Here is a 12193-nt window from a genome sequence, read left to right on the forward strand (position 1 = left end):
GGGGACATGGTTGAATGCCTTCTCCAAGTCCACAAAGTACATGTGGACTGGTTGGGCGAAATCCAGTGCTCCCTCAAGGATCCTGCTGAAGATGTAGAGCTGGTCCACTGTTCCACGGCCGGGACGAAAACCACACTGCTCCTCCGGAATCCCAGATTCGACTTCCCGACGGACCTTCCTCTCCAGCACCCCTGAATAGACTTTACCAGGAGGCTGTGGAGTGTGTGATCCCTCTACAGTTGGAACACACTTTTTTGCTTTATATTTTGCCGAGCAATATGGTTTCTCTGTGACACCTTGCTGCCTCTCACAGGCCAGTCTTGGTACTACAGGTCTTTTTGACCTTTATTTTGTTGTACTTTTTGTATTGGATTGATTTGATCTGTGTGATCAATTTTACCTGCGAAGCATAACAGATGTCTTTTTGGGGGGACTCACTCTTGGTGAAATCCTCATGTGTGTGGTGTGCTGTATTGTATCATCTCGAGTCCACCACACGATATAAGAGCAGTAAGCACGCACAGCTTTTTTTTCCTTGTCATGTGTGATGCTAGTTTTAAAAAATTGGTTGGAATATTAAAGAATGTGTGTACCCTACTTTAGGATCAAAAACACTTACACAAACAGGCAATGGGAACAGAACATTCATAGCGTGGGAACGGACTCACCACAACACAGGCAACTAAATACAATGAGACTAACAACACTAAAGTAAGAAAGAAATTGGAGCTCCAACTTCTCCCTCCCCTCAAAATGCTTCATCATCAGGCCCCTACCTACCTCACTGAACTGCTACACTATCTCTATTTTCGAACATCCATACAAAACAATTCCCTGATCCCTGATCATTTTGCACTTTATCCTTTCTTCTAGAAAAGCAAATTACCCTCTAAGACTATGTGGACTTGTTTTCATCAATCTGAACCATCAGCGCAATTCCCAAAGCATAACTATATCACAAAACTGAAGGAAATGTGAATTGGTAAATGCTTATTGGAGACGATAATGGTTTTGCTCACCATAAAACAGATTATAGTTTTTATTATATTCATACAGATATAAAAAAAAAAAAAGAGAAGTCATGCTTAAAAGAAATGCTCAAGAATGCCGGTGGGGCATCGTTCTAACAGCTGGTGAGTTATTAAGATTTGAAAGTGGCTCTACACAAGGCTTCCAGTGTGCAATACAAAAGAGAGAAAGACTGCAGCTCGAAGAGAAGTTGTGTCTCATTTGAACAAGCACAGACACTCCTATAAATAATTCAACATTGGGACGGTGCCTAAGTATCCACTGGGGTGGATTATTTGATATTTTATTCTGTGTCAGAAGGCTAAGTCTGATTTATACAGACACCTTTTTTCCCCACTGTAGGACGCATGACGATGAAGTGTGGGGTCAAAGTTCACTTTCTTTGAAGGAGGTAAAGCCTTTCATATTAAGCAATCTCACTCTGTGATTTACAAATGATTAAATCACAAGACTCTGCTTTAAAGGGCATTCACTGCTGTGCTTATTTTGGGTGCTGTCTGTTACCTGGAGCTTTGTACATTCACACAAAGGTCACGTGAAGTGCTTTAAAAAGTCTCTATGAGGTGGTCTAGACTATTGTAAATAGATTGTCTTAACATAACATCACCGCTGTTTTGTCTTTTTAATGATATAACTATCCGTTAAATTTTGTTTATATGGCATTTTACTGTCACACACTTCCATAATATTAGGACACATTTAAAACAAAGAGCAAGAGAGAGTGAGAGAGTTGGAGCAAAGAATGACCTGGAGCAATGAATTATGAATGAAGAAGGGAATACATAATTTAGTTGGTATTGTTGCATATTTTATGGTAATCATTTTCCTTTCATTTACGATTGCCTTGCTGCTCAACCGAAATAAAGTTAGACAAAAAAAATTACAACAATCCCCCCCCCCCCCCCATTTATTGTTGATGCTAACGTATCCCTGTGGTTTGGTGGTTTGCGTGTCTGCCTCACAGTCAAAAAGGGTTCAAGTCTCACCGTGAGCCTTTTTGTGTGTAGTTTGCATTTCTCGAGGTACTCTGGCTTCCTCCTATATTCTAAAAACACACATGAGGAGTCAAAATTTTCCGTGGGTGAAAACGTGAGAATACAATAGATGATTTTTTTGAGGAGTTCTATATACAGTATATACAGTAATTATATACTGTATATACAGTAGTTATATGTCACCGAAAGTCAGCCAGATAAGCTCTAGCTCACCCATGACCCTGCATAGGAAAAAAAAAAGGAAAATGGATAAATGGAAGCATGCATGCAGACATCATGTGACAATGCTGCCTTTGTTTTTCACAATTTGATTGACAAATTGTTCATAAATCATGTGTATATTTGGACCACATGGTTTACAATATATAAAAGTCCTGTACAGTCACAGGCACCTTCTCATCGTTATCACAACATTGGTGCTGCAGTGTAAAGCTTAATAAAATATGGAAGTAAATGTGTGCCCCCAGAAATGCCCTAAAGTGACCCCACTATCACCTCTAAATGTTGGATTAAAGAGCAAATTACAATGAAGGCAGAGTGCATTCACAAAATGACAAAATGAAATACTGCCATCCACTGTTTGCAAATAGGCTGGCATGTGCAACATCACCTCTATGAAGACATCTTGTTACTTATCAGATCTTTATACAACTGATCTCTTTTGTTTGAACAGAACATGTCAGATGGCGACATGAGCAAATGCGGCGCGCTCCATCGACCGTAAGTAACAATGATCATACCCTTATCACTCAACTCAGCAACAAATATAAATATATATGTTTTGTAACACTAAGTTTGAGTGAAGGTCTGTTTATTGTCAACTTATAATCATACGGTACAGCATATTTTACAGATGGTTAGAAATTCCGGACATTGCATTTTATTTATTTCCAAGGTTTCCTTAATTCATTGATTAAATAAAAAAAAAAATTGGGTCAACAATTACATTACATTAACTCATTAACTGCCATTGACGGCTATAAACGTCAAAAATTCATTTTAACTATTTCTATTAGTTTAACATTTTTTCCACTTTTGTTGAAAATCTAGATTTTTTTTTATTGTTCATTTAGTGTTGTAGACACAATTTGTGATTAATCGCGAGTTAACTGGTGAAGTCATGCGATTAATTACGATTAAAAACTTTAATCGCCTGACGCCCCAAATTTTTAATAATATATATTTTTTAATTCATTCACTGCTGTTGACGGCTATAAACGTCAAAAATTCATTTGAACTATTTCTATTAGTTTAACATTTTTTCCACTTTTGTTAACAAGAGTATGAAAACCTAGAAAAAAATTTATTGTACATTTAGAACATATAGAATTTTTGATTAATTGTGAGTTAACTAGTGAAATCATGTGATTAATTACAATTAAAAACATTTAATCGCCTCTTGCCCCTAATTTTTAATAATCTTTTTTTTAATGAATTTATGGCATTGAATGAGTTAAAAATGTAAATACAAAGAAAAACAAAGACACACATATGATTAATGAGGCAGATCATTTCCACTTTTATTTCCAATTATTTATTATTTACATCTCCATCTGATGCGCAATCTTTTCTTTGAATCCACCAGTTATTCAGGTGAGCAAAAAATATTTTAACATGTGACTGATTAACATGTTGCCCAGGTATGTTCAATGAACAATAAATAGCGCAGAATTTCTCAATTTCAGCTAAGGTGCAATAGGTAGACCAAGGGAAACAAGATTTTATTTCATTTTTAAAGTAAAATACCTGGAAATGAATTGTGAAATCTTGATCTTGTGTCTCTTTTGATGTCAAACACAAATGTTTTGACACAGCAAAAATAAATAATTTTGCCTCAGTGTTCCAGTAACTACTATTGTAGGTATGTGTTTATACGGTACACACAAACACATACACATATGCCGATAGTCATATACATGCAATACATCAGTCAGCGAGTTCCTTATTCATCTGCCGTAACGCAGAATCATGAATCAATGTTGACTAATTGTGAATCTTAAAAAAAAAACATGTTTCCATCTAAAATGACACCTTCATTCCCACCATGAAATGCTTCCCTTTTTTTTTTTCTGGAAAAAAAAAAGAGGAGCGCAATGATGATGACATGTCAAATCGGTAAAATTACTGAATGAACAATACTGAGCTCTCCAGAATTTTTTTTTTAAAAAAACATGAAATACTTCCTAATATCTCATCGGGTCGGTTGTGTGACAAAAATTAGGACAAATGATGATAAACTAAAAAAAAAAAAATTCACAAAATTGCATTAAACTTAAATTGTTTTCAATGCAAGTCTAAAAAAATACATTGGCTTAGCATGTGCTTATGATCCACCCCCAGATGTGTTCATTGCAATAGTACAAAATGAGTAAATAAGGAAGTGTAATAACAACCATAGCCAACATTAGACGGTCCTAACACATGCACCTGCTGATGCAATGAGTTTTGTTGAAAACTGTGGTCACCCAAATCAACATTTTTGCATGTGTCTTACTTGAAGTGTGCGAGTGACAAGGAGTAGAAAAGAGAAGTGATTCCAACCTCTTGGTGACGAAGGCGTGACTTACTCAAACCTACAATACAATATGACACAAATGACACTTAAATATGTCCAGCTTTGGATTGACTACAATCATGGACATTTTAAATCAACTCACAGCTTCTGCCACAGCAAAGATTCGGTAAGCTCTGTGAATTGTTATTGCCATGTGAACGACGACGTGACTTTTATTTTGACTTTAATAGGAATTCATTCTAGAAATGTGCATCACAGGAATGCCCTGATCAACCCTTTCCGCAGTGATTTTTACGCAGGTTCGCACTGACCAACAAAGTTCATCTGTTTTCCAGGCAGCTTCAAAAGATTGCTCAGGACATTCAGAAGAATGATACCAGCTACCTGAATAAATTTAGAAGGTACATTTCATCTTTTGATATTTACTTTTAACCTTTACATATTGTCTGAAATGGACCCCTCTTGACATTTAACAGCAATAAAAAATACCGTAAATGTCAAATTTTTCTAAAGTGACATTTAAGTCAAATTTACTCCATGTCTACTAAAATAGATTTTAGATTTACCAGTTTCTGTTAAGTCAAAAAAAAATTGTGGCCATGGTGAAAATCTTGAAAATGTGAAACTGTGCATGCCATAAATATATGTTGTTGCAATATTTGAGAGTGCACTTGAAACAGTCCCCAGAACTGTTTCTCTTCCCCTACATTTGCACAGCAAAACATGCCAGAAGGGTCAGGGCAGAATCTTCAAGTCATGTAAATGTGTATTTTTATGAGTCAGTGAGGATGTTTTTTACAGGGGAGTTTGAAACCACATTCGCAGATTCACGCAGAAACATGAACCTGCTTGTCTTTGAAGGGTCATAGGGGAATCTCAAAACAGTTAAAAAGTCAAACAAGGCAAGGCAGGCAAGGTCTGCACCTGCAAAATCAAGAACCTGCAATTTAGTTAAGTATCAATGTACTCGATAAGAAAAATTATGAAATGATAGTCATAATCTCATTAACTCATTCACTGCCATTGACGACTATAGACGTCAAAAATTCATTTTAACTATTTCTATTAATTTAAATTTTTTCCCAGTTTTGTTAACAAGAGTATGAAAACCTAGAATGTTTTTATTTTATTAGAACAGATATAAAATGTGTGACTAATCGTGAGGTAACTAGTGAAGTCATGTGATTAATTACGATTAAAAATTTTAATCGCCTGACACCCCTAATTTTTTATAATCTTTTCTTAAAAAAAAAAAAAAAAATGATTAAACATTTTTAAAAAATAATTTAAATATATATATATATTTTTTTTTTTAAGAAAATATTTTTAAAAAATTAGGGGCATCGGGCAATTTTTTTTATCGTAATTAATCACATGACTTCACTAGTTAACTCACGATTAATCAAAAAATGTATATCTGCTCTAAATGTACAAACAAAATTCTAGGTTTTCATACTATTGTTAACAAAAGTGAAAAAACTGTTAAACTAATAGAAATAGTTCAAATTAATTTATGACGTCTATAGCCGTCAATGGCAGTGAATGACCGATCTGGCATTTTTATAAAACAGGAAAAATACTCTTTCTTTATTCTCTGAAACTTTGATTCAGGGTTAATCTGCTTTTGATTAATGTTGGACACTATATTAATAGATTTTGGAAAGAGCTTCAGTTCATTATTTGATATAGACAGTAATTATGAGGATATTTTTAGCCCGGGTCAAAATTGACCCAGAACATACTACACATACGTACATAGAGCCATTGTACGACTACAAAAACAATTAACTGTGCATTGTTCATTACAATGGCAGATTGCAAACATCTTAAAATGAATCTGTAAGTTGGTGAAAAATGTTTCTGCTTTCACAGTAATTTCCATAGGACGGCCTATGAAGCCAAAAATATCTCAAACAGCTGGCCTCGGTCTCACTTACTCTTTCTGATGTGACTCCCCTTAAGGATACAGACCGAACCCATTTAGGTTTCTGCGCAATTCGAAACTGTCTCCCTCTTTTAACACTTTTATAAGTAATCACCTTTTGTTCAGTAAGATTGCATCTCAATCGCATTCATGTTTTATATTAAGGCATATAAATCAAAACATCTTGTGAACCCACCACCTGCTCACATAGAAAGAAGACAAAATGCAAACAGGCAGACCTTTGAGGCTGATTGCTGAAGTAGTCAACAGTTTTGTCCAAAAAAGACATCTGCAGACAGTACACTTGAGTAAGGCAACCCCCCCCCCCCCCCCCCCAAACCACAGGGGTACCCCCAGAGATGGGTAGAGCAGCCAAAACGTGTACTCAAGTAGGACTTCTGTTACTTTAGAATAATAGGACACATGTCAAAGTAAAAAGTAGTCATCAAAATAATTTCTTGAGTAAATAAGTATTTAGTGAAAATACTCTTATCTTTCCATGTGACAGACTGAAAAGCAAACCAGTTCCAGAGGTACCTTTGAGAGACTACGGAGGTAAGATCTCACCTGAATGAATGAAACATGCAATGGAAAAAGGCAAACTGAGGCAGAGCAGGCCCACCGCCACTCATGAAAGGTTTTTATTGTCATTAAAGGGGAAGTCAGCCCAAAAGAATGCAAAATCAATCAATCAAAAAAAAAAAAATAAAATAAAAAATAATAATAATAAATAAATAAATAAAAAAGAATTCAAAATCCACACAGGGGAGTGCCCATTTTGGCACTTGCTATCAACTAAAAATGACATCATAGTTGCTCGTGGCTCAGGTAACAACCAATCACGCCTCACCTATTTTCTGAGTTTGGTCATGTGACGTTTACAAGCTGCGTCGCGATCGGTTGTTACTTGAGTCCTGAGCAACGGAAATGTCATTTTCATTCGACAGCAAATGGCAAAATGGCCGCCATCTGAGATGGATAAAAACAAGTGGATTTTGCTGCTTAATTCGTATTCCACAAATGCAATATTAATCAGAATATCATGTTTACACCAGTGGGGCTGCATAAAACATATTATTAATGTCACAACATTTTGGGGTTGCGTTCCCTTTTAAAGAAAATGATTCTAGTGTCCAAACCTTTCTTTTCTAATGCTAGGGTTAAAGTCAATGACTAATAATTTCATTTTCATTTGAGACAATTTTGTAGATCGTCTTACCATTAATATTTTTACCAACCACTCCAATCCACCAAACTTTAAAATGTACCTGAAGGTAATTTCACGATCAGTTTTTTTTTTTTTTTTGGGAATAGAAACAATTAGCAGCAAGGTGGCTCACTGGTTAGCACGTCCGCCTCCCAGTGCAGAGGACGTGAGATCGAGTCCGGGCTTCGGCCTTCCTGGGTGGAGTTTGCATGTTCTCCCCGTGCTTACGTGGGTTTTCACCGGGTACTCCGGTTTCCTCCCACATTCCAAAAAAACATGCATGACAGGTTAATTGAATTCTCCAAATTGTCCCTAGATGTGAATGTGAGTGTGGTTGTTTGTCTCTGTGTGCCCTGCGATTGGCTGGCAACCAGTTCAGGGTGTACCCCGCCTATTGCCCGAAGCCAGCTGGGATAGGCTCCAGCACCCCCATGACCCTTGTGAGGAAAAGCGGCCAAGAAAATGGATGGATGGATGGATAGAAACAATTAAATTCAATAGTATAAGGACTCACGGGCACAGATTGCCTCAAAGTCGAGTCTCAGCTCAGGCTATGTGGAGTTTGGATGTTCTTCATAATTGAAGAATCAACATTTTGTGTGAATGACCGTTTGTCTATATGAGCCCTGTGACTGAATGCCTCTCGTCCAAAGTCGACTAAGATATTGAGGGCAGATAGATGGATATAAAACAGATAATTCTGTATTTAAATTCAGGCCAGTCCTATTTTACTGTTTCATTAATAGAAACACAAGACTAAGACTAAGTTCACCATGAAGAGTTTATAATTAAAGTTTTCCTCGTTTCAGATGACGACATGGTGGGTGCAGAAGATATGTCTGATTCAGAATATGTAAGTTTGAGGAAAATATGGTGACATTTTTGTACAATTCTGTAACAAAGTGGCGTACCTTTTATTGTATATGTTGTCCCCAGGACAATGAGATGTACGACAATCCACAAGAGCACGATATCAGCTATGAGCCTCCTCCCAGCCACAAAGTCTTTAGCAGAACCTCGTCTTCATTCTTCCTGACGGGGGCCTATATTGGTCAGTATACCAATATATATACAATATTTTAATTGTGTTAATACATTCAAAATTCAAACATGATATGATTGATTTTTTATCACTTTTGATAGTTCTCTGTTTTTAGTATACGTCATCACTCTAATACAGCAAGTTGAGTCAGGTGCTTTTGTTTGGCGTTTTTAAATAGAAACACTAACAAACTAGCACCTCGGGGGGATTCAGACGAAAGTATTATGCAAATGCTGACGCTTTGCTTCTCCATTACAGATAGATGCCATAATGGGCCAAAACTGGAACACAGAGCGGCGTTCAAACGAGGCAAAGAATCACGACAAGTGGCCCTAGAACCCGCGGACAGTAATGACGTAAGATGAAGTTCAAGACACAAGCATTGATATATTTCTGCTTGTCAATTCAAACTATCTCATAGATGAGCATGTTTATAAACAATTTCTGTTTATGTGTGTTGTCTTTGCGGCTATACAGGAAGACTACATCAGTCCAGTTGGCAGTGACGAAGATGACAACTACATAGAACCTGCGGACGACCCGACTCCTAGTAAGCTACACCTCAGAACAAAAGCATAAATGTGAAACTTTAGAAAAAGGAAAAATAATATTCAAGAAATACAATCCTAAATTTAAAATAATTTTTCATTTTATTTTATTTATTTTTTTAATTTGCCGCCTTCTTTTTTTTTCAGATTTGTATGAAGTTCCAGACCCAGAGGTAGGCTTTTTCAAAGTGTGTGTGTTTGCAACAACAATTACAATTTATTCTTTAAATATACTTACCGGATCTTTTCAGGATAGGATGTTGGGCCATGTTTCAGCAAACAGGTAAACTTATATAAACTCTATTCTTACCTATTACTTTATTTAAAGTAATAGGTTTTGAGTGTGAAATTAGACATTACGTACCAAAATTAAATGAAAAAGAGAAACATAAAAGCTCAAATCACTATTCTGACCTTGTTTTCAGAGCAAAAATGAGGAGATCACCCTTTGCTGTAAGTGTTTAACAAATGCGCAAGCGCTCTAAAAATATACATTATGCTGTATTTGAGGCTTATTTATTTTATTGTTTGTGTATATGTGTGTGTGATCCTCCAGGAGCATCAGGCCAAAAGTGACTCATATGAAGTGTGGGATCATGATGACAGTGGGTATCAAATGGAAGAAACACTCATAAGAGTGAGTTGTAGTTAGCACGTTGCGCCACCTAGTGGATGGCTTGTGTTACAACAAAATTACATAGATGCATAACTGTTTTTCTAAAGCAAGCAATGTTCTCATTGAGAGATCGTGTCAACTTAATGTGGTTTCCTTTCATGTCAACCTTCCAGTGCCACCCAAACTTTTGCCAAGAGGGTAGGCAACACACACACACACACACACACACACTACGACTATCTTTACATTACATTCTAATGACAGTCCAGTGACGGGAGACTTTTAATTTTATTAGGTCACCAAACCCTGCCTTAAGACCGGTAGGTTCAGTCAATCAATACTTTACATTGCTTTTGAGATTTCTTGACTGTGCATTTTGTTGTCTGTTTCTTGAAAGTACATGTATGTGTCTTGTTATAGGCACAAGATGTAATGCAGAGGGACGTGGAGCGTAAGTATTTGTATTTGGTCCGGGGTCAGGACAATTTTTCAAGGTATCACTGTGAGGTGTTTATATCTTACTATATAAATATCTCAAAATAAAGAGCAATGTGTGAGCCGATTCTTGTATATAGATATCAGAAATACAAAGGCAACTCCGAAGCGTTGTTGTTGTTTTTTGTATGATGAATGCTACCAGTAGTGGCAAAAAAAAAAAAAACCATAGAAATTGAACTTTATGCAACCATAAACAAACTGCTCAGCATAATAGCCTTATAAAAATCTAAATAGCACGTAGATGTCAGCCAGCCTCACAAAACACATTGTGTTTAAATTCGGATGTTCTATTTGGATATTACAATCTGACAGTACTATGTGGATAATTGCAGGCCGAACACCACCGATGATTCACCCTGATCGTAAACCACATCCTCCAAAATGCCTGACTCTGGACATGAAACGGCCAAAGTAAGTCGCATGTCGTATTTTGAGTGCAACACCAGTGAGCAAAAATTACTGTCATTCTAGTTTATTCGTTGTGACCTGCTATTTGTCTTTACTCTCTTACAGGATACCTCTTCCAAATGTTTCCTACCTCAGTAAGTAACTCAAGGAGTTGGTGCCTTACAACGAGAGCATACGTTACCATTTTTATGATCTTATTTTCCCTGGCACTAATGTTGTCTTTGTGTAACAGAACAAACTGACAGTGACTATGTTGGAAACGGGGCCACAGGCCAAGACAAGGTTGTCTTCTAAGAATTGAAAATACACTAAACTGGATCATTTCAATCTTGCTATTGACTGATTGTTGATTTTCTTCATTTACAGGATGTAGAAATCTATGAGAAACCATGGTTTGCTGGGGAATGTGATCGCAAGACCGCAGAGCAGCTGTTGTTTCACACAAATAAAGTACGGCTTAACTTGTATTACTTAGACATTGACACTTGCCTGACACTGTGCTGCTTTCTGCTTCAGGACGGGGCCTTCATGGTGAGGAAAAGTTCCGGACAGGACACAAATCAGCCCTATACATTGGTAGTGTATTATAAAGGTAGAGTGTACAACATCCCGATCCGGTTTACACACAGAAGACAGCTGTACGCGCTGGGGAGGGAGAAGAAAGGAGAAGAGGTACATCTAACATTTTGTGTATTTGATTGAAAGTGGCATTTGATCAACCAACATTATTTTAAATAGTGCTGACACTGAATATTTTTGACGTTATTGTAATATTTCTTGCTTGTATGAAACATCAATGATGAGACAGACAATGATGTGCTCACAGCGGCTTGCTTGTTTGATTGTTTCATCTGGTTCCCCCTTTTACGTGTACGTAACTGAAACTCGCTGTAATGTCAGACCTTTGCCACTAAGGGGTGCTAATACACAGCAAAACATTTGTGAAATGTTGGTTGACTATACGCAAATATTAGTACGTAATTACGATTTGTTTCATCAACATTTTCAAGCCGATTACTTTTTAATTCAAAATTAGGACAAGCGGTGCGTAAAATAGATTGATTGTTTCATCTGGTTCCCCCTTTTACGTGTACGTAACTGAAACTCGCTGTAATGTCAGACCTTTGCCACTAAGAGGCGCTAATACACAGCAAAACATTTGTGAAATGTTGGTTGACTATATGCAAACATTAGTTATTACGATTTGTTTCATCAAAATGTTCAAGCCGATTACTTTTTAATTCAAAATTAGGACACGCGGTGTGTAAAATAGATTGAAAGTTTTAATACGTAAAAGATTTTTCTCCTAGTAAAAAGCAATGAATGTGACCCAGCAGTACACCAAGTGGGGCAAGACAAATACATTTGTCAAAGAATCCAATCCTGACATGTTAAATATTATTGCTTTAAA

At 36.7% G+C, this 12193-nt stretch overlaps 1 protein-coding gene across 7 annotated transcripts in view; it reads left to right on the forward strand.

The window, feature by feature from the left end:
• blnk (B cell linker) overlaps window positions 1-12193 on the forward strand; it is a 36111-nt gene that overhangs the window by 23424 nt on the left and 494 nt on the right. For all 7 annotated transcript variants that reach the window (XM_077581546.1, XM_077581550.1, XM_077581548.1 and 4 more), the window contains 19 exons: window positions 2698-2744; window positions 4875-4940; window positions 6972-7018; window positions 8480-8523; window positions 8607-8721; window positions 8971-9068; window positions 9190-9262; window positions 9408-9433; window positions 9512-9543; window positions 9686-9713; window positions 9817-9865; window positions 10050-10074; window positions 10172-10196; window positions 10297-10327; window positions 10707-10785; window positions 10888-10916; window positions 11015-11064; window positions 11149-11232; window positions 11299-11454. In XM_077581546.1, coding sequence (XP_077437672.1) covers window positions 2698-2744; window positions 4875-4940; window positions 6972-7018; window positions 8480-8523; window positions 8607-8721; window positions 8971-9068; window positions 9190-9262; window positions 9408-9433; window positions 9512-9543; window positions 9686-9713; window positions 9817-9865; window positions 10050-10074; window positions 10172-10196; window positions 10297-10327; window positions 10707-10785; window positions 10888-10916; window positions 11015-11064; window positions 11149-11232; window positions 11299-11454 — 1104 coding nt within the window. The remainder of the gene's footprint in view (window positions 1-2697; window positions 2745-4874; window positions 4941-6971; window positions 7019-8479; window positions 8524-8606; window positions 8722-8970; window positions 9069-9189; window positions 9263-9407; window positions 9434-9511; window positions 9544-9685; window positions 9714-9816; window positions 9866-10049; window positions 10075-10171; window positions 10197-10296; window positions 10328-10706; window positions 10786-10887; window positions 10917-11014; window positions 11065-11148; window positions 11233-11298; window positions 11455-12193) is intronic.

Source organism: Vanacampus margaritifer, chromosome 12 (genome assembly GCF_051991255.1).
Source record: "Vanacampus margaritifer isolate UIUO_Vmar chromosome 12, RoL_Vmar_1.0, whole genome shotgun sequence".
Taxonomy (NCBI): Eukaryota; Metazoa; Chordata; class Actinopteri; order Syngnathiformes; family Syngnathidae; genus Vanacampus; species Vanacampus margaritifer.